Below are 22,730 nucleotides of genomic sequence, written 5' to 3' on the forward strand. Positions count from 1 at the left end.
CACTCATATTGCTAAAAAACTGGTCCCTGAACTGGTCCCATTAAGTATTTCACGAGTCAGTTTGGTGATACAAGGCGAAGCAATTTATCTTGAGTACGTTCTGTGGAATATGATTTGTTAAATTTGATCGGTGTAAGAAACTCCAATTATAAGATACGTGTGAAAACTTACTCTGACAATTTTAATAATGAATTCTGCTAAATTATTAATAGCAATTTCATATTTTAAAAATTAAAGTCTGATTTAATGAGTTTTCATTTCAGGTCTTTCAGACTTTTGGTTCTTTTGCTACTTCGCTTTTCAACGTCACAGCTAAGTGAAAATAACTAAGTGCATGTGGTGCCTACGTTAGCTTTATGTGTGCTTGTTGTCCCTTATGATGCAAGACTGACATGGTCTCTGTTCTTAATGCAGCTCGTGGATATTTAGTCTTCTTTCATATTAGTGTAAACGAGGAGTTGAACAGGTGTAGCTCATGAAGTGACCAGCGAGTGTATCTTGACAATGTTTTAAAAAACCATAAGGTTAGATATAAATTCATATGCAATTATATTTTTTAAATATTTAGTATTGGACAGTGTTATTATAACAGTATCTTTAACAAGCCCTCATCCTCTTTATTTAAGCAGTCCTAAGTAGTGCAGTGTGCAGCAGTCTCTAGCACCTGGGACCAACTTCAGATTTAAGCCGGGGCCGTTGCCAAGGATACAATGATGGGAGAATTAAACACTAACATACATGTAAACTAGCAATACCATTTTTGATGCCAGAAGAAACCTCTGGATCCCACAAGAAAGCAGAACAAGAACACAGAGAACACGCTAAATCCACCTAATCTTGTACCAGCTAACGGCGCTAAACACTGGAACATCATGCTATTGTTGTGTGGGAACAAAAGACGTGCATTGCCCCATTGTTGTTTCATATCCTGCTCAAAAACATAATGAAAAGAGATGTGTATATTGTTGAAAGATTACCAGTCAAACACGACAGATCCCAAGATCCCCACACTCCCAAGCTGGTTTGCTCCTATACTTCTTTAATTTGGTTTCTTTCTTTATTAGTTTCAGTCTGCATTATGTAGGAATTTGCCATTGAATCTTTTTTTAACATCATTAGAAAATACTTGCTTTGATATGTTTGTGAAATTGCAAAACAGAAAGATATAATTTATTTATATACGAATATTATACTAATATAAGCAAGTCATGAAAGAATTGGATTATCCAGTAGCGCCACTGAGACTAAATCTAACAGTTAACTTGGACCAGGTGTGACTCCGAAGACTCAATCTACTCCGATGTTATAAACCCTGAATGCCACAGTTACTCTCTCTCTCTCTCTCACACACACACACACACACACACACACACACACACACACACACACAATACTGCAGAGAGAAAGCTGCACCTGCTCTCTGTCTGCATTGTATTGTGCACGAATGAGGACCAGCAGGCTTAAAGGTGTTTTGAAATACTCTGCTAATCCCACAACAGCAGGTATCCACATATGTGCCCAACTATACACACACACACAGGCCTATGCCCCCACCCACACGCACTTATATCCCACTTTAAAACACTTCAGCAACGCTTCACACTCCTCCCCCATCTCCATGGACACCACTGCATCTGTTGCCCACGGCAATTACCTGGTGATTACATGAAAGCAGTGTCCAGATTCGATTTTTAAAGATTCGTTCTTATCTCTCTCTCTCACTCACTCTTTTCCCACTCCCTGTCATTCTCTTAAACCCATATCTCTTTCCCAGCATCACTTTATATTATTCTCCCACCACAATACATCGTTCTCTACACCATCTCCGGACAAACACACACCTCCTCAGGTGCAGAAGTGACCTCTCCAAGTCTCCAGAGACTACTTCAGTGACAGTGCGCTGCTGCAGTGCTGTGCAGCAGACATACACGTACACTCTCTCCCAGTCAGATGTACTCACAAGAGATCGATAAGAAACACTACATCCATGAGATAAGGCCAGCTTCACAGTCTCCCTGCAGACTGCGGACTAGGCAAGGGTAACACTTCATGTTATTGGACCCATGACTCCATTAAAATTCTGCTAAGATTATTCCTTCATATCTATTTTAGTACAGGGAAAACATTTGATTCAAATACCTTGCGCTTAAAAGCAGATGTTTTCCACTATTCAATTCCATTTTATTTATACGGCGCCAAATCACAACAACAGTCGCCTCAACATGCTTTACATTGTAAGGTAGACTCTACAATAAAGCATACAGAGAAAAACCCAAAAATCATATGACCCCTATGAGTATGAGGAAGAAAAAACTCCATCCACTGTAGTGATACCTTCTCTGGAAATCCACGTTTCAATTCAATTCAATATTTATTTATATAGTGCCAAATCACAACAACAGTCGCCTCAAGGCGCTTTATATTGCACAGTAGATCGTACAGAGAAAAACCCAACAATCATATGAAACTGTAGTTTCATTCAAACTACAGTAAATAATTATTTTTGAACAAGTTAAAATTTAAATTTGCAGTTTCCCCAGACTTCATATATGCTGAGTTGACCAGTAGCCTGCAGTTATCTTTAAAATATATGGATGTGGATGACGGGAACTCTGATCAAGGACAGACTACTGAGTAGGCCTAGACCAGGGGTGGGCAATCTCAATCAGGTTTTAGATCTCACCTTGGGTCAACACACCTGAATCACATGATTAGTTCGTTACCAGGACTCGGCAGAACTTCAGGACATGTTGAGGAGCTAATTTAGCCATTTAAATCAGCTATGTTGGTTCGAGGACACATCTAAAACCTGCAGGGACACCGGCCCTCGTGGATTGAGATTGCCCACCCCTGGCCTAGACCAAGGTGCAAGAAGAGTAGGAACTGACAACCCTCACTCCAGCTGCAGTGATTGCCCCACCATGTTTCTTTGATTGCCACCCTCTTACACTAATGGTTTTCTATCTGCTTTTTTAATCCCTTATTTTTATTATAATACGACATCAAACTGCACAGCGACTGTGGATGTGAATTGATGTAAATTAGCCCCTTGGCTATATCTGACTCATACATTTTGTTGTGAACTTAAACACAAGTGTAAAGGAAGAAATACCTCCTGGCACACTACCTAGATGATACTGTCTTGTTTTGTTTTGTCCCCTAAAATATATGCAAACTATGTTACATCCAGTAAATGCGAATTATAAAATCAGACACCAACATGTACATTACACTACGGAGGCACACCATCTCTATCACCCAGCTCTATTCATTCTATTAAAGCTCCTGAGTTTAGTTAAATATCAGTTCATTCTAAACATTTACTATGAGATATAATAACAACAAAAGGAACTGATTATAAAACATAAACAACTTGGTCCTTTCTTTACGGGTGGTCACATCGGATCATCTGCCTTCATCCAAGGAAATTCAGGAACAGATGAGAACCAAAGTAACTGAGCTTTATATTAGCATATACAGCTGTGGGACTCCAGCGAATCAAAATTACCCCAAGAGTGCGACAATAGCTCATCCAAGAGGTCACAAAAGACCCCAGAACAACATCCAAAGAACTGCAGGTCTCACTTGCCTCAGTTAAGCTTAGTGTTCATGACTCCACTATAAGAAAGAGACTGGGCAAAAATGTTCCAAGACAAAAACCACTGCTGAGCAAAAGGACCTTAAAGGTTCATCTCAGTTTTAAATGGAACCATGAATTCTGCCGTCTACCCAAACACTCTAACGCGAAATGTCGGGCCATCAGTTTGTGACCTTAAGCTGAAGCGCAAATGGGTTCTGCAGCAGGACAGATCCAAAACACACCAGCAAGTCCACCTCTGAATAGCTTAAGAAAAAAAAAGAAGACTTTGAAGTGGCCTAGTCAAAGTCCTGACTAAATCCGACTCGAAAACCCTTCAATATGGCTGAATTACAACAATTCTGCAAAGATGAGTGGGCCAAAATTTCTCTACAGCATTGTAAAAGACTCACGGCCAGTTATCACAAACACTTAATTGCACTAACATTCATTTAGAAACTGCATGTTGTGTTTACTGGTCTTATCTTCATCTAATATTTAAATTTGTTTGATCTGAAACATTTAAGTGTGACAAACATACAAAAAATACTATTGTATTCATTTTTAACCCTGTCCGTCCTGGTCACTCCAAATAAAACTTCCTCTTCAGCAACACTACTTTCAGCTCCACCTCCTTTCTTTTTGTCAGTGTCACTAGCTTCAAACCATACATCATTGCAAGTCTCACGATTTACACTTACAAACCTTACCTTTCACTCTTGCTGCTATCCTTCTGTCATAAATCACCGATGACAATCATACCCATCTACTTGACCCTCCCTGCAACCCTTCTTCACTCCCCTTATATAGAACATGAACTAAAACCCAAAATAAAGCATTGGGTAAGTTTTTATACTAAACTAGGGAAATCTCTTTATCCACAGTCATGTTGAATAAGTGAAGCATTGTCACCAAAGCACTGTGATAGCAAAGCTGGGGATAGTACAGTCCAAAATAAAAGCAAGCTTCCTTTAACTGAAGCAAAGAAGCCCGGTGCAAACAGTGAAATGCAATCTGAGGTCTTACAGGGACATGCAGTACTTTTGGCTATACAGTGTACGTGGGCACCCTCTAGTGGCTGCAAAATGTGCTGCACTGCAGTTTCAGTTAATTCAGAAAATCTTTTGATGCTATACAGTATTCAAATTTACATGAACAGGTCTAAAATTAATATACATCCATGCATGTCATACATTGAATACAAATACATAAACATACAGGAATGTATCAACAGTTTAACTGTCTCACATATGCATCCAGACACACACACACACACACACACACACACAGAAGTGCAGCATGTGGGCGGTATCCCCGGCGCTATAAAACATCTTGCATCCCACATGCTTATATAACTCCCTCTCCACCTCCTCCAGCTGATCACTCATCACTTTATCCTCCGCAGGGAAGGAAAAACACCCCTTCTCACTCTCTCTCATTGAAATCAGCCAGGCAGGCGCCCCCTGCAATCGAGCATGATTTCGTTACACTGCCAGCATCAAAGAAGCACATCACTCCAAAGAGATCGGCCTGCATTAAACTGCATCTCCGAGTGAAGATTTTATGTTGGTAAAAATTGAATCATAAACCTGGACTATCTGTGACAACACTTAAAACCCAAATGTCAAACCTTCTTATCGTTCCCCTTTACTAATATTTACAGAAAGAGAGAATTCAACATTCAGTAGCTCCTTGGTTTACTTGGTTTTGTTACTGCAGATATCGGACCAGAAATCTCTACACCGAAATGAAGAAAGAAAAAGACAAAGCAATGTTATGATTTAACAGTAAAAAAAAATGCACCTCCCTCCAGTTTGTTTTCTCAGCACATATTGCACAGTAATGAGAAGAAATGCCTGATGGGCCTTCTTTACAGTATGGCCTCTGAATCAACTTCAGCCTTGTTCTCGAGTAAGAAGCCAAAGGGCTAACAATCAAGCCTGCATGGCTACTGAAGTATGACTTTCCGGGGTTATAATATGTACACTCAATAGGAGATACAAACCTCCGCACCCTTCATAGAGCATGCACAGCAAGCCACAGGTGGGAAGAATGTAAGCGACAATATCGGACACAGCATGTTAGGGATAGGGGAGGGAAGGGGGTTGCCAAGTGACTTGCAGCAACTTTAGGCAGGTTAAAGGAGTGTGAATAGCAGCTGGAAAATTGGATGGGATGAGATTAACTTGTGGGATGGTGGGTGAGAATTAGATGGTGCTTTGCCTGAACCAATGCTATGCTTGAGAATATGTACAGAAATAAAATCTGACTAGATATCTGACTATTGACTGAGGGGTGTCTCGATGTGTGCTCAATCATCCAGGTAAGGAAGTCCCAGAAATTGCTGCAATTTCCCAATTTGCATATTAATGACTATGAAACAGCCTCTTGTTAGTCAGTGGTACTACTTTCGGCCACTATGTAAATGTATATAAGGCAGGTGAAACCTGCAGTGAGCTGAGACTGAAGAAGTCACTTGGAGTAGTGACGAAACTCTCACTGTGAAAACGTCCAGATGAACAGAATCAAGTTTCTGGAATTGGTTGAGGGAGTTTTACCTCACAAGTGTATTCAAACCTGTCTTGTTTGAACATATTTTCATGGGTTCTGCCACAAATGTCTTTAGCGAAGAAAAAAACAAAGAAAAAGCAATGAATTCAGAACTCTGCTACCTTGACCATTTGCCTGAAGTTTTAAGACGGGACTCAAATTTATGGTTAAAAAACAAAAACTCAGAGATTCCCTGAAACAGCTGACTGTTGCTGTTTCAGGGATTAAATGGTGAACTTACTGGGCATTTTCAGCTGCAAATTGATTTTTTTTTTTGTGCTCTAGTGAGTATTTATGGCCACAGAAATGTAATGTGGAATTGACTCAAAGTGAACTGCAGAGCTCATTGTCTTGGGAAAAAGTAACATATCACCCAGTGGCTAAATTAGGTTTTGGCTTCCCATGTAATCCTTTGTGCTTTCATTAGATTTTATCTTTTAATATGGGTATTTTTAGCACTGACTTACATTGATGAGCTCAATTTCCCAGATCTTTTTGACCAGCTCCATGGAAGTGTAACCATTGACAAGGAAAGACTTGGTGTAGTCCCCGAGCTCCAAAGACTCCAGCCACTCTGCCACTGATGTGGGGTTGTTGCCATCGTATCCGATAGGTCTCACCTTAAGTACACAGAGCAGAAAAAAGGGATTACGGAAGAAGTTTATCTTTGGAGCGCACTTTTTATTACTTTTCTGTAGTTCTGTTTGTTCTCGCTGCATGCTCTTGTACATAACACGAGGATGTGAGCACAGCGGATTATCTTTCTTCTCATTTTCCACATTTTAGACCTGAAATTTTACTGCAGAAAAACAAGTGCTATCTGAAGCAAGATCTGGTGCGAATGCTTACTGCCTACATACCTATTACTAATTTCCATTTTATTCCCGTGCCATGCTTTATTTTCAAGATGCATTCCATATTAAAGGCTTTCCTCAATCGAAAGGAAACAGGTGAGGAAGCTAAACGAGTACAGGCAAAGGAAACACGAGCACAACTGTTGAGAAGGCTTGTAAAAAAGACACCAAAAGCAGACTCACTGCTTGCACTGAGACACTTTGAGTGTAGCAGATAATACATAATTCATTCACTTTTCTTTTGACAGTCAAAAGCGCTTCAGAGAGCTTATGTTGCTTCAAGCAAGCGTTCTGCAACCTCCACCTTAAGTTAAGCATGTGTTCGCCTACATGTGTCTGCACAAGTGTGTGCGTCTTTTTGTGAGAGGGCAGACAAAAGTTAAAAGGTTCCATCTCTTACAGTGTTTTGAAAAGTTTATTGGGGATGAGAGGAGGAAAATGCTGACCGGAGATCAAAGTTTTCTTTGGAGTCTCTATGAAGCATGCTTATCTCCGAGCTCAGACTCTCCCCTTTCTCTTAGCTCTCTGTTGCAGACTCCTTTCTTCTGCTCTCCCTGTGTGCAGCTGAGCACTTTTGATCTTACTTTGACTCTTGCACACTCGCACAAAAGTATTTGACCTTGCTAACATATAGCAGCGGCCTTTTTTAAAAGAAAAAAAAACAACTTCCGGTCTCTTTTCAGCAGCAAATGTCGACTCAAAGCGTGTCGATATGTTTTTATTGAGTGCATTTTGCAGATGCGAGACGGTATGGATTTAGCAGTTTCTCGCATCATTTAATTTTATGTGCTTTCAAAGCTGTGATAATGTGGCTTGGTGCACCTTTCTCTGCATGCTTCTTGTTCAAGTGTTGAGCAGAACATGCAGAGAGATACCTAGCCACCCACAGAGAGTTATATCACACGGAAACAGATGTAGCAGAAGATTCGCTGAATTTTATATGAAACAAAAAGGACTGAGTACAGGCCGGCTCAAGATTCTCTCCTTCAATTGGTCATGAATTTATATAACTTCATTGAGATGGATGCTGCAATAAACCCAGTCCAGACTGACTAAATTATCCACTTTGTAGACTCTGTGGTATTCTTGTGTGATAGTGTTACTATTTGCAGCGCTGACCCTGGGCAAGAGCCGTATGGCCTGCAGGAGACGTTGTCTGTGGGCCGAGTTGAGGATTCCAATTTCCAGCAGGTCTTGGTCCTCCACCACATTGCTGCCCTGTAAAACACCAAATAACACACAGGGTTTCAAAACAGGTTACGGCACAAACCAACAAGGCTCCACTACAGATAACTCCTTTGAAAAATAACAACTGAAGAGCCACATCTCAAATTTCTTTTCAGTGTGAAACGCTTCACTTCTGGTACTTATAGCCTGACCCCGTTTAGCACTGCCTCTGATAAAAGTTTGCACTATCAGCAGCTTTCGTGTACAGCGCATTGGCAATGCACCACAACTCATTATTCTGACATAAATACAACGTGGTTTCTTCTAAACATTACCCGACGGAGCTGCATGCAAGAACACAAAGGTCCACATCTTTCAGATCTGACATTAGGTGGTCTTTACGCTGCCAGCTTCCAAGTGCAAAGTCTGTGTAATGTCTATTTGAGGACAGTGCAGGTAATTGTCCTGTAAATACCCAGCAAGCTGGCCAGACAAGTCCCTGCCTTCCTGCATCCTTTACCCAAGCACATTTAGCATTTCCGCCAGTAAGAACGCATCTGCTTTTATGCGTTACATGTGGAGGGAGCAATTCATCTTTAATATTGTCCAGTGTTGATGTTCGAAAAATGTCTGTGCAAGTTTAAGCTGCAACTCAGGTAGACTCTAAATCCCTGCTCTGTTTAGTTTCAGATATCTGGATTTTCCTCCGCTTTCTATGGGAGCTTGTTGCCAGTTGAAATTTCAAGTTATTATTTCAGAATTCTGAAGTTTTCTTCTCATTTATGAGTTACTTTTGAAGTTTGATGTACCAAGTCAAAACGTTGAGATAATTAACTTGACATTTTGAGATAATAACACCCAAATTTTATGGATGATATTTTTCCCCCAGTGGTTGGAGAAAAAAATATACGTGCTACCTCGTTGCAGTTTTCTCCTCATTTCATTAAGTAATAAAATCTTATTTGCAAACTCATCAAGTTTTCTTAAGTTTTGTAACTCTCTGACACAGAGTGTGCATTTGGTTTAATAAGGTGGGATAATGATGGTAAAATCTGAGTTTAAAAATCTCAGTATCATCTTATTTATAGCAGATATTATGAGTTAGAATGTTTGAGAACATCCAAGTCCACAGGTACGTCTCTCTTTGAATCATCACACCTCTTAGATTGGCAGTCTTATATCAACACTTCTATCTTGCTCCCTCTTCTTTTCTACATTGATATGAGAATGTTTTAACTACAGATCTGTAACAAGATAGCCATATGAAGCTAATGTGTAGATTTATATTATCTGGAATATTAATAGGGCTGGGTATCGTCACTCATTTCTAGAATTGATTCGTTTCCGATTCACAAGGTCCCGAATTGATTTGATCCACGATTCGATTCAATTCGATTCGATTGATTCGATTCAATTCGATTTGAATCTGGGAAATTTGGACAGTCAGAAATATTATAATTCAGATCAGTAGATTTACATATTTTTTGTATCTGTATCTAAAAAGGAAGCTGACACTCGCAAGACTTTATCAAAGGTGTAAGCGTCACAGCAGATGCCTTTGTGTCAAAGTAGCTAAAGATAAAACACAGAAACACATGAAGGTGATTTTCCTGGCCTGGGATTTTATAAAAAAATATTCTGCAGTACATCAAAAATGATTAAGAAAACCATTAATCAACATATGAACATTACCTCTGAAGTTACAGCGGTTTTATTACAGACACGGCTAAGCGTTTTGCATTTTGCATAATTTTAAAAAAGTTTAAATTTGTTCAGTATTGAACGGCAGAAATTGGGTTTTCTTTTCGGAAGTAAGTAAAAAGAAAAAAACAGCGGCTGACAGCCTGTAAACAACGGCAGTCTTGTGCGTAACAAGCAAGCGAATAATGCAGAAAACTGATTTTTAGACGGGAAACTATTCTTGAAGGAGAGAGAGAGAGAGAGCTGTGCATGAAGTGTGGTGGAAGCAAAACAGGAAAAGTCAGAGGGAATTCATGACGATGTTTATGTGAAGCGTAGTTTGGATCTTCTTTTGCTACTGGGTCGGTCAATATTGTTTGGAGAGAGATAAAACTAACAGCTTTAGAATCGGCGCAAAAAGGGCGTAAACACAAAGCGCGGACCCGGCGAAACATCAGAATCAGCGAGCTGTTGGCTTTCAGCCCCGACCGTGTCCGTGCTGTCAGGTGAGAAAGGCGACATCTCACTGATTCTGATGCGTTGGCGGGTCCGCGCTGTCTGTTTACGTCTTTGTGCAGAATCCGTGTTCCTGCTCTCATTTACTGTCTTAGCTGTTTGGTGGTTGTTGAAATTTTGTGAGGTTTAACCTGAGATTCTGGCATTTCGGGCAAAATAAATTTATATTAAAAAATCGATTCAGTTACGTTATCCAAGCTAGAATCAATTTTAAGCGATACATCGATTATAAAAACCCACCCCTAAATATTAATACCACACTATTAAGAATGCCACATATAGCTGCTGTAGTTTACCTTTGAAAACAGTTTTTAGACCATAACATTAATAAATTGAGTTTATTCCTCAGATAATATTGCATTAAGATTTCATTAGCTGTGAGGAAAAAGTATCATAGGAAACACAACAAAGAAAAAGAGATTTTCCACAACCAACAGAGAGTGGCAGACAGCAGTACGATGGTCTTTTATTAAGACTAACAAGAGCCTATATGGGTATCATACAGCCTCACCTTTAATTAATTCCAATGGGAAGCCATAAGAGAGTTATCAGTCATTCTCCCGCAAGAGAGACAGAGAGGGAGTCTTCATGCAGACAGATAATTACAGGAAAGAAGAGATGCGGTGTGCAGGCAGACAGCTGTAGCACCGAGAAGCAGCGACTCAGCCAGAAATATGGTCAGAAATACAGATTATGACAGAAGTGAAAAGTAAAGAAAGGTAATCATCAAAATGATGGCAAAGAAAATGGGAGAGGAGAGGGACTGTGTAGGCAGCCTGCAGGCAGTCTCAGGGCCATCCATAGACTCCCAGCACACACGGACAGCGCGCACTCTGTGGTACTGAAGGATTACACTTGTCATTCCCTCCACATCTCCTTTATGTCAAACTAATAAGAGCTAACTAATAACACAGAAGATAAGAAGGAAAAAAAGAACACTGGCAGATACCAGATAGCTGCTGTTTTCCTCCATCTTATTTCATTTCTGCGTAGAGATCGATGCTGGGAACACTCTGCCCTCAAAAAGGACATTTTGCTCCCTGGCTGTGACATTTTCATTCTAGGTATGCCATTGCTGCAGTTTAGTTTTCACTGCAGCTTCCTGAAGAGTTTCTGCAGTCATGCATGAAACATGCTGCGCTTTATGGCTCTCTCACGCAGATTCCTACGCCATTCTGCGTCCAGCTGTGTATCTGCTAATTGCATCTGCTTGTATTTGCATTTAAGAAGGAGGCAGCGTTCTGCATGCTGAATTTTAAATGGCTTCCCAGGAAAAGCGCTGCTGACTACTGCAGCGCTCAGGTCTGCATATGCTAAAGTGAATTTGACTCCGTGTTAGACATGTACGCTCGGCGTAATGGCTTTGAACAGGTGCAGTGTAAAAGAAAAGTGTAATGAAATGCGAGAGGCTGTATTAATGAAACGAGGAAGCAGCGCTGGGGTTAGAACTAAAAGATCAATGTGTGTGTTTTAAGAGATTTGAATCTTTTGGTGCAGCAGCTGAGCTTCTGTTGTGAACTTGTATAATGCATACCAGGGGCTTTGGTGAGTTAAATAACAGGTGGGTGCCATTTTGTAAGTAGCATTAAAAGACACTCTGGAGTTGGCTGTTTCCACCTCTACGATTGCTAAGCAGGAACACATCCCGAACTCCAGCTCCAGGCTTCAAGAAGCAATTCTAAAAGGTAATGAGCAAACTTTTAGAGTCTCTTGAGCAATTTCAAAGCTAGATTGTGCTCGGACAAAAGTACCGAGTCGCACCTCTTAACCTTCGAATACACCCGCTAGCCAGGCAGTCTGCTTCTACCAGCATTTGTGAAAGATTATGTCGTTCTAAAGAGCTCGCTGAATTGGAGCACGGTGCTGTAATAGGATGCCACCATTGTAACAAGTCACTTTGTGAAATGTCTTCCCCTCTAGATATCAACAATCAACTCTAAGTGGTATTATCGTAAAGTGGAAGCGCTTCTAGCTCAGCCACAGAGCAGCAGACCATGGTAAGCTACAGCGCAAAGAGAACTATGCACCAGCAGCTTCGTGGCATAGAGGTCCATGACTGAGGAGCTCCTCTAGGTGTGGCTGCCATAATTGCACTAAACAGCAATGCGATGCCTGTTTTAATAATAAAATATGAAGTCATGATGTTTTGTTTTTGCCTCAATAAAATGAAATCTCTATCCATTTTGTTTACACCACAGTCTAAAAAAACAACTGCAGAGCAGATCATATAAAAACAGATAATATAATATCTTATATGATGTCGTTAGCAGACTTTAAAGGTGTGTAGCTGTGAGGTAGATTGGTCCATTTTGAAAAGTTGGATGAATTTAGGACCTTACAAAGAACAGTAGTTTTATTGCAGTATTATTGTATAAGAATTCATTTAAAGCTTTTGAAATTAAGAGTGGGATTTTGCCATTTTATCCCCAATAACTCCAGTACTGAATTCCCTTTTGTAATCTGATTACTTCTAGATCTCTGAGTGAGCCTACTTCTGCTTTGTGTTCAACCTTTGAAAGATCCAGATGAAATATGCAGGTTGCAAAGATCTCCTGAAAATGACATAATGTGATCAGATGAAAAACTAAATAAATGCCCATGAAAAGTGATCGGCGTGACTGGTCCACCTGCCTGTCACTGTACCGGGCTGTGAAAACGAATGCAGCAGATGATCGGGCTCATTCTGTGGCTAAACCTTAGCTTCCACAATGTCTTCACCTACTTGTACACTGGGACCTCTGTGGGAAGAAGAAGAGTGCAGTTCATAGATCAGCTCCCAGGCTGATTAATAGAGCACAGAGAGAAGCTGGCGTTGGAGCCACAATGCTACAACTTCACACCAGAGTAATGACTCCGAGAGTTGGAGCAGAGTAGATTGGGGGGGTTTAAAGAAGCATGACTAATTGCTCCCTGTTGGGCTCCTGATGCAGAGAGATGGGGTTCCTCAATGTTTGTTCTTTCTCTCTCCAAACCTATTTTGTCCTGTTTCTCTTTGTCTGAACATTATGTTTGCCCTACAGTATGGCTACCACTTCCAAGTGCGCGTGATGGATCATGGGATCAGTTATCACATGAATAGATGAACACAACAGCCAGCAGAAATAAGTGAAAGCAACTAATGACGGTGTTGTGCTTTTCCTCCTCCTGCTTCTACTGTTTATCTTGTATTCTGGAGGTAAACATAGTTTTTATCTTAGAAATTGATATGCAGGACTGGTATGAGCTCTAACAATCCATTATGGAGGTTTTTAGCATCCACAGAGTTGATACAATTGCCATAGCCCGCAGTTATTTTGTGATACTTAGACCACGCCGCTTAACGACTGTGCCAGAGAGGGCAAAATCTCTAAATGCAGAAATTAAAATTCATGTGCAGTAGCAGGGGGTTGAGGCTGAGATTAGAGATGGAGCAAAAAACGATAGTAGTGACGACCATTATCGGCTCCAACAGGCCCGGGCGTGTGCTACAAATCATGCTCGGCCTACTGTGTCTCTTTGCTCTCTCTCTCTGTTCTTTCCATGCCCGTGTTCATCCGTCTGATCTTCTCTCTTTGCGATTCTCCGCCGCTTATTTCAGAAGCGTTCCTCTTTCCTCATTATTTTGTTGCCTCTCTCTCACTTACTAACTATTCAAACCCTCTCTTCTCTGTCCTCACTTGCACTTTTAGTCTGTAATTCATATTCCTTTTGGTTTCTTTACAAAAGTTGTTGCTCTTAGATTTATCCCCTTCTCCCGTGTGAAGAGGCAGTGACTTAAGTTTCTACAACTTTGCAGCAGTTTGAAGAATTTCGGTTCCAGAATAAATCCCTTCAAAAGCTGTATTAAATGTAACCACCTTATGAAATATGAATACTGAGATTGTGTTATTTCTAATGCTGTTGTTTCCTAACTTCACTATCAGGAGAAGCTCAGGGTCAAATTAATTCTGCTAGCTTTGCATGCTTTTTTTTTTCTAATTCAGCTGCTGTTTCTTTATTATACATAATGCTTTACTTCTCCATTTCTTTCACTGCGGCCTCATTCTTCTGCAGCTCTGGAGTCTTTTATCCTTCTTATATTTCACTGTGTTGAATGAAACTAAATAAAAAGCATCATGATTAAGGAGGTTTCACTGCACATGGCATTCTTTTGTATTAGTGTGTGTATCTCAGTGCCTCCACAGTCCACCGATAACCAGTTTATGTGGCACTTAGTAGGAATTCTCTATTATTTTCTATCACAACTGTGCTTTAAATAAAAATCAGCTTTCTTCACTATCCTCTATTCATTCGGATATTCTGAGCATATATATGTGCTGGCATGCAGTGTGTGTGTGTGTGGGTTTGATTGTAATGAGTATTAGCTGGGACAATGTGACTGCAGTTAGAGGGCTAAACAAGAAGAATGGGCTTCTCGCTCCAGTGATCCCATAAATATGACGTAGCTTTGCTTTCAATTCTCCTCTCACTAGATGCATTTGCATCTTAGAAAACATATGAAAGGCTGCTGCTCGCCATGATGAACAACTAGGGAGCGATAATATCACAGACTCTCCAGTGCCCTTCAGTTTTATGAAGCATTTTATCGTCCTTTGTCTCCTTGTTTTAGTTTCACAGCACACATCTTGACCATTTAGGTTCCCTGCACTCATCGGCATAACTTCCAGACCCGGGAGGCGGCTATTTTTTGTGAGAAAGCCCAGAAACACCCGCAGTACATTACCTGCCAAGTGGCAAAAAAGCAACTGGATAATGTATGCAGATGAGCACCTAAAAAAAACTCTTTTAAAAAAGGGTAGGAGGGAAAAAAAACCCAGATCAGAGGAGGTGACTACAGAGAGTGACTACATACATTTGCCAGGTGGCCACTATCTGAAAATCTATTCAAATATATGCTCTTGTTACACCCTGTCTGCCGCCTGTACCAGGGTCCAGTATCTGTTATGAAAAATGCAACCAGCACTATTTTTTGAAGTGTAGCACATTCATGGAAGAGGCCACCACATGCTGCTAGGACTACAGCAGATGCAGCATGTGTTGTGCTTAGTTACTGTCGCATGAAATGTGGTACAGTTCCAGCTGAGAATTTTTAGCACAAGGTTTAATAAATGGTTCATTGTTGTAAGGACATTATTTACTCTCTATTTGACCGTTTTGTCATTGCTTTCCAACATTCTTTCAAAACTCCCTCTGGATGTGATCCTTCCCTCTGTGATCATGTTACTGTACTCTTGCATTACAGAAGTCATTTAATTTTCTAAATAATCGAGAGTTAGAAAGAAAGAAATGGTGCAATTGCCCCAATAATAAAAAGGACAAAAACACCAGAGTAATCTGCAACTTTTCACAAGAGATGATATGCAAGAAAGGACATGAATGTAAGGGTAAAGGAAGAAAACTATGCAGGTTGCAAGCACTATGAAACCTCTGCAAAGCTCCTGCTATTGCAACTCGCTAACATAAGAGATTTTTCGCATTAACAAACTAGAGATGAACAGTCTTGTAGCATCATTTGTTGCATCATATGAAGTGAACTTTGGGGTGTGTTTTCCTGACAACGTTACTGTTTGCTCTAATCCTTCAATAATGAAACAAAGGTTTAGGGTATGTCCTTTAAATTAGAATGGGAATTTGTACTGATACGTGGACATATATACAGTAAGGCTTATTGTTTATCAAGCTGCAGAATACCACAAAGGTAGTGTCAAGTATACAGGAATTAAATAAGTAATGCATTGTTTTGATAAAAAAACCACAAACAAACACTGAAGAAGATTTTACGACAGGCGATAGCGAGCGTAAGAGGTTAAGCTACCAACAAATAGCTTAATGAAGAATCGCTTAGTAGCTCATTCAGCAAGTCAAAGTGCAAGACAAGACATGAGGGCCTGTTTGGATCCAAACAGAAACAGCTAACATGAGTCAGCCTCTGCCTGTCTGTGTTCGTGCTCTTGCATGTCTCTGTCTTTAAATTTTCCATACATGAACGGTCACTGAAGTGGATGTGATTAGCCTCTATCCAGTGTCCTTCGTATAAAATTCTGTGTCCATAACGACCGTTCTACTCCTCGCCATTTGTCCGTCAATCCAGCAGCACTCGTCCTCTACTGGGTGGTTAAGGTGCCCAGACACACCCATCCCTATTAGCAGTAAATGATAATGGTAGATTGGAAGGCCCATACTTAAACAGTATTCATGTCTATATAGATGTATATATTCTTGCACGCCACATGGGGCCTTTCACAGTTATGCACTGACGCAGATCAAACTCGAGGGCAAATTAATTTGCAAACCAATCAGCTGTACAAATGAACTGGCCTTGAAACGGGAAGGGGAAAAAAAAGCTTTTATTTTGTAATAAGCAGAGTCGTGGTTTGAATCATCCACGCCACTCGATTTCCCATACTGAGTGAAATGAATGTGGCACAAAGCTCTCATTCAAGAACCCAGTCAACAATAAAAAAGAGCTGCTCTCGCCCAACATAATGCCTGTAGCCTGTGCCTAAATCGCATTAATATCAATTTGTGGTGGACACTGATTTTTTCCCCCTCTAGGTTGAAAAATATTAGCAGCCTTCTTGTTTAGTCAAGACTGTTAAAAAGCATAAAAGGAGTTACAAACTCTACTCAGCATGGGGGACACCAGCGAAACTTTAACACCCGGAGAAAAGCACCACTTAGAAAAAGAGACTTTGAAGTTACTCTGATGTTTGCGAGGCAGCTTCATCTTAGCTCTTTTCAATATTAATTGTATCTAAAGGCGTTTCAGAGGAGACGGTTGAGCTATTGAGAATACGTTTTTAAAGAGGGGTGATGGGATGGAGGGAGTAAAGCCAGGAAAACAGATAATCCCAGAGTCTCTCAGAAACAATGTTATTGACAATAAACTAGGTCCACACGAGAGTAATCCAGATACATAAACGGTGGTGCACAGCCACGGGCTTAAAAAATACATGTGAGTTCAAAAAAACAAAACAAAAAGCTGTGAACAGCCTATGTGTGACGTTAACAGTTGCCTGGACACTAACAGCTGCTGCAGTGACTCCTACCTTCTGCTCATTAACTTACCAAAGGAGGATGTAAACAGAAAAATAATGTAATGTTCTGCAGACACCCATGAAACTCGATTCATTATGAGAAAATGGATTTATATAAATTTCCAATTAAAATTAGAAGTTGTGCTGAAACTCCAGATGGCAGGTTGGTTTTAGATAAATATCTTATTAAAAGATAGTTTGAGATAATGCTTCTGAATGAATCTGTATGCCAATAAAAAAATTCAAGTATGCTTTATATGTTGAGCTTTATTAGGAAATATCTGCCATTATCACTGCGTTGATGCATCCCCTAAGTACACAAGGCAAGAATGGTACCGTTTCAGCTACCCTGACACAGTAACCATGAAGGTGCTCCAGGTTTTAACTTGACTTTCGAGAATGGCTAACTAGATCAAACTAAGACCAAGAAGTTCTCTAAAACCGCATGTGTTCTCAACAGTTACCAGCTTAAGAAAATCAGGAATTTCTGTCTTTCTCCATCCCGATATTGTACTTCATTCTTAGAGCATAGGCTTACTCATGGTTTTTAGGAAGTCCAAGTCTTCAGTTATCTGGCTCCCGTCCAGTGGGTTCAGAAGATGAGCACCATTTCTACTTGTGATGCTGAAAACTTTACTTTTTGATCAATCTTATACTTAAGGATGCTCTGTCGACCCTGAACCATGCCTTAGATATGTTGCTATGTATTAAGACTGCTAGGGGACATCCAATTACGGACTTTTTTCACTCAGCATGGGTTTATATGTCTATCACTTTGATTATGCCTCCTTTCTCCTGCATTTTCAAAAGAGGAGCATAGAAAGACTACGAACAACTCATAGCTAAACTGGTCTCCTCCACCTCACAGTGCAACATACATTGAAGCTAACTGTTGTTGTGAACTAGTGCTATACAAATAAAACTGACTCAGAAAAAAGGGGAAACTTATGCTCTCTCTAATGGGTAGAATTGTATATTTTGAAGACACAGTGCGCTGCAATTATCACCATGTTTAATTCTTTCTCTTAGACGGCCCAGATACACCTACTGCTTCTTCAAAACCATTTCATCTGTATTAAATACTTTAACCACAAGATAAACTGTGACCACGTGTGGGAGAAACACACAACAGAGAGATGGTGTGATTTCATCCTGTTGCCAGGGTAACTAAAGGAACAGATGCAGGTCACACTGAGTGTAGGACCAGAACGCTCACACAGGCTTACATGCATCCATAAATACTTATGGTGATCCATGCATACCCTGGCGGTTGACCTGATGTCAGAAACATCAACATTTATCTGCATTCTCTCTTCTGGATGTCAAGAAGTCAGGAGAAAATAAGAGGCTGTAAGTCAACCAGAATTAGAGAACTGGATAAACCCTCGAACCCCTTTATATTTGCCATTTTTGAGATATCGCCCCCCCTTCAGTTGGAGATTATTAGTAATAATAATCTCCAACTGAAGAGGAAGTCATCCAGTCAGCATCTCTCTGCTTTGTCTCCCATCTTTCTGCTTCTGCTGCAGTTTTTCTTGATCGAGCGTCATCGCTTCTCTACTGCTTTCTCTCCTTGTTTTCATTTCCTACTTTCCTGCTCATCCCTCCCTCTTCTGTGGATATCTTTCCCACTAACACACACATGCAACATCAAAAGAATGTCCAAAATGACCTAGCGAGTTTCTCTTCCTACGTCACTGATTAAGAAGGGATTGCATAAACTAGAGGAGACTATCAGTTTGGATCCCGATCCGCAGGCTACAGGTGGTTGCGTGCACAGTTTTTCCTCTGTGTGCAAGCGGATGCGTGCAAAAACCGTAAAACAACTGTGATTTCAGCATGCATTTTTATTGCAGCATGAGCACGTATGTGTGCAGCATGATGCTGGAGCTGGATTTTTTTGCTGTGGCAGAAATGTGGTGTAGGATTTCTGTGCGTAGGAGGACCTCACATGGCATCAGATGGGAGAGGCAGTAATGATGGGAAGGGAAGAATGAAAGAAAGAGAGAGAAGATGATACAAAAAAAAGGGGGAAATTCAATAAATTCAAACTAAAAAATCAGAGTGATGGAGGAAACATGCTGGTCATGCAAATCCCTGCACAGAAAACAATGACATGATGAGCTCGAGGAGCAGAGAAAGCTTGAAGAAGCTTTCTTTTCCCTCAAAACACAATGAAAACACTCACCATAAACTGGACGTTGTCAAATCCATTGGCCAGCAGGTGGTTCTCGTACTGGACCAGGCCGATGGAGTCTAGCCACTGGCCCACAGACTGCAGCGGGCAGCGGGGACCTATAAGGGGGTGGAGGGGCAAACGTTTCAGTAGGGAGTAGCCATCCACGCGGTAGCAGCGGCAGTCTGGCTGAGACAGCTGGCACTGCCACATCATGTTGTGGCGGGCAAAGTGGCTGTCGAAGGAGCCCGCCATGGTTTTGAAGAGTCTTTTGGCAAGGCAGCAAGACAACAAAGATGAAGGGAGGGCAGGTAGAGGGGGGAAAGGGGGGAAGAAAAGGAGGCTAGGCAAGGGGCATGGTGAGTATGAAGGGGGTCAGCATGCAAGGGTGCAAGCAGGTAAAAGTGGAGGTTAAGACGTCCAGACGCTTCTTTCTCTGAATCCAGCTGGAGGAAAGATGGGAAGGGGCTGAGGGCTGAAGTTGTATCCAGAAAAAAGCTTCTGTCATGGAGGTTAAATCCTGCCAGAAATGGGTGATGGATAAGACTGGAGGTATAGATCCGCAAGCAAAATCGACTGTGTGTTTGTCGTGCACAGCACAGCAGCAGCTTCTTTTCAGCTGTTGCGCTCGCTTGGCTGCTCCCCGGAGCTTGTGTGTGTGTGTGTGTGTGTGCACGCAAATGTGTGTGTGTGTGTGTGTTTCAGAGAGAGAAAAAGAGAGAGAGCTGCCCGCGTTGTAGATTTCTCTTTATCAAGTACTCCCACTCTCATCTGTATGCTTCTGCAGCCTCCTCTCTCTCTGTCTCTCTCTCTTTTCTGAGCGCACTGCTTTCCTCCTTCGTTCCCTCACTCTCTCAGTCTCGCTCGCTCACTCTCTCTCTCCCTCGCTCACTTTCCCCTGTCTACCTCCAGTCTCCGTCTTCTCTCAGTGTCGATCATCACCCTGCTCTCTCTCTGCTGCTCTACATATATCTGGCTCGCACTGCTGATAATAGTCCTTGCAACATCTTCAGCTCCTTTGTCTGCGAGCTGAGCTGCCGACCGCTCATACCAGCACCATGCTGACTGTATCCATGTGGCCATAAATATACACACACGTCTGAGTGTGTGTGTGTGTGTGTGTGTGCGCGCGGTGCTTTGTATATGTTGTTGGTGGGAAGAACTGGTGTGGCATAAACTGGATTTCTCTCTGTGGTAACCATGGATAAAAGCAGCTTTGCATTCACAGATGAAAAGAGAGAGAGAGAGGATCAGGACGTGGAGGATGGGGGACTTAATACAGGGAAAGGGGGATGAATGCAGTAAATAGATGACTAGTGGAGACTTCAAGGTATGCAGGTGAGGAAACTGGCAAAAACAGTGCTTTTTTGTGCAGAAAAAAAGTTCCATTTATCCTGTAAGAACCACACAAGATCGCTTACAAAACCACCCACGTGCTAATCAGATAAATTCTTAAATTAACAACGGCAGTCTTAATTTCATAGTTTTGGCCACCATTTCTATCAACAATATAAAAAAGCTTCTTAGCTGAAAATAAAACAGGAAATCAATTATTCAAATTTTAGTATTTCCTTGCAACTCCACCTCTCTCTAATATTCTATATACAACCTACATAGATTTTACAAATCCAAAAAGATAATAATAATTTAAAAAAAATGCAAGTTTAACATTAGTATTTTAAGTGACTTCTTATCTGAACTGCTATGCCGTCACTTTCCCCCCATTATTTCAAAATTTACCACATGTGGGGTCTCTCTTTTGTTTCCTATAATGGGTCTAGCTGACAGGGTCAATGCCTCAGTTCAAGTTATGTCGGACCCAGTGAGAGCTGAGCTCCTATAAGATCTGTGGCAGTTGCTAATTCATCATTAACACCCATTATTTCAATTACAAATAATGTGTTTTTAATGCGATCAATAAGCTTAAAGAAACCTTTTTCTAAAAGATCTATGCACAGTATAATGTTGTGTGAATGGCACTTTACCACCAAAGCACACACAATATAGACCATATATCCATGATGGGTGTAGCCACCCTTTGGTTTGGTTGAAGCACTAACTTAAAGCATACACATTTTGTGTTTTTTTGGAACCCAAAGTGAAAGTGGGGTTCTAAGTAACTGTTAACAAGCTTTGTTAGCAATCTGCAGTGATTCACTGCAGATGTGCAACACAAATACACATACCTGCTAATTAGTGCTTAATAGCATATTAGCAAAACACTGGAAATTTGCTGGCAAAAACTGAGGCAAAGACCTATCCAGCAGGCTGTGAGTATATTTTTACCACAGCAACAGAGAAAGCACCAGAGCATGATGGTAAAGTGCAAACTGTGTCCATACTGCATTATAACGTTGACACAAAGCTAGCAAAGAACTGACTGTATGCTGAACCCAGTCTGGCAGCCAGAGCCTGAACTTCAAGAGGCACTCGTTTCAAAGTCACTTTGGGCTGGTTTTCAGCATTGCTTTGTGTTGTTGGCTTTCTGTTCAAAAGAAAGATTGTGTGTCCTTATTACTGTAGGGTAGGGATTTGTGTCGGTGTATGGGACTATGGAAATGCATTAGAGGGCATATTAAAGAATAACACAAACGTAAGGTAATGAATAGCATAAGAAATTCCATTCTCAGAAGTAAATAAGCAAATTAGTAAGTAATTTTTTTTAAAGTATCAAGTTATGTGTGAGTAACACTCCAACACTGCTAATTTATCTCATTACCCAAGGTTTGGTAGTAACAAAACTCGGATTCTAACTTATCACAATCTCTTAATTACTCAGCAACTGCTATGTTAAGTGCAATACTATCATACTATGGAAAAATGGTGCCCAACATATAAGCATATGACTAAAAATTTAATTGATACGCATGACTTGCCCTAAAAGTTAGATTCACACACACTCACTCATACATGCCCGTTCTTACCTGAGGTATCATCCTTAATGTCCAATCCACTGCTTATTCCTGCCCCAATGGAGCTCATAATCTTGTCAATCTGATCAGATGAGAGAAAGAGAGTGAGGGAGAATCTCAGTTAGAGAGATGTACAGTGTGTGCAAGGAAAAGTCATTTCCCAGTAATAAGGCTAACCCCTATTTCTAGATTCGAGTGTCACATAGCATGATCATTACGCCAGCCTGCATGCTCAATGCCAGTCATTCCCCCTGTGAATTGGAAAAGCATGGAGGAACGGGA

General features: G+C 40.9%; 1 protein-coding gene across 4 annotated transcripts in view; it reads right to left on the minus strand.

Annotated features, from left to right (window-relative positions):
• The window catches only part of anks1b (ankyrin repeat and sterile alpha motif domain containing 1B), a 271,727-nt gene that overhangs the window by 42,040 nt on the left and 206,957 nt on the right, over positions 1-22,730 (minus strand). For all 4 annotated transcript variants that reach the window (XM_006780780.3, XM_006780779.3, XM_035906771.2 and 1 more), the window contains exons 16-19: positions 22,461-22,530; positions 19,549-19,655; positions 8,101-8,199; positions 6,595-6,747 (exon numbers count right to left, since the gene is read on the minus strand). In XM_006780780.3, coding sequence (XP_006780843.2) covers positions 6,595-6,747; positions 8,101-8,199; positions 19,549-19,655; positions 22,461-22,530 — 429 coding nt within the window. The remainder of the gene's footprint in view (positions 1-6,594; positions 6,748-8,100; positions 8,200-19,548; positions 19,656-22,460; positions 22,531-22,730) is intronic.

Source organism: Neolamprologus brichardi, chromosome 17 (assembly GCF_056152115.1).
Source record: "Neolamprologus brichardi isolate AB-2024 chromosome 17, ASM5615211v1, whole genome shotgun sequence".
NCBI classification, from domain to species: Eukaryota; Metazoa; Chordata; class Actinopteri; order Cichliformes; family Cichlidae; genus Neolamprologus; species Neolamprologus brichardi.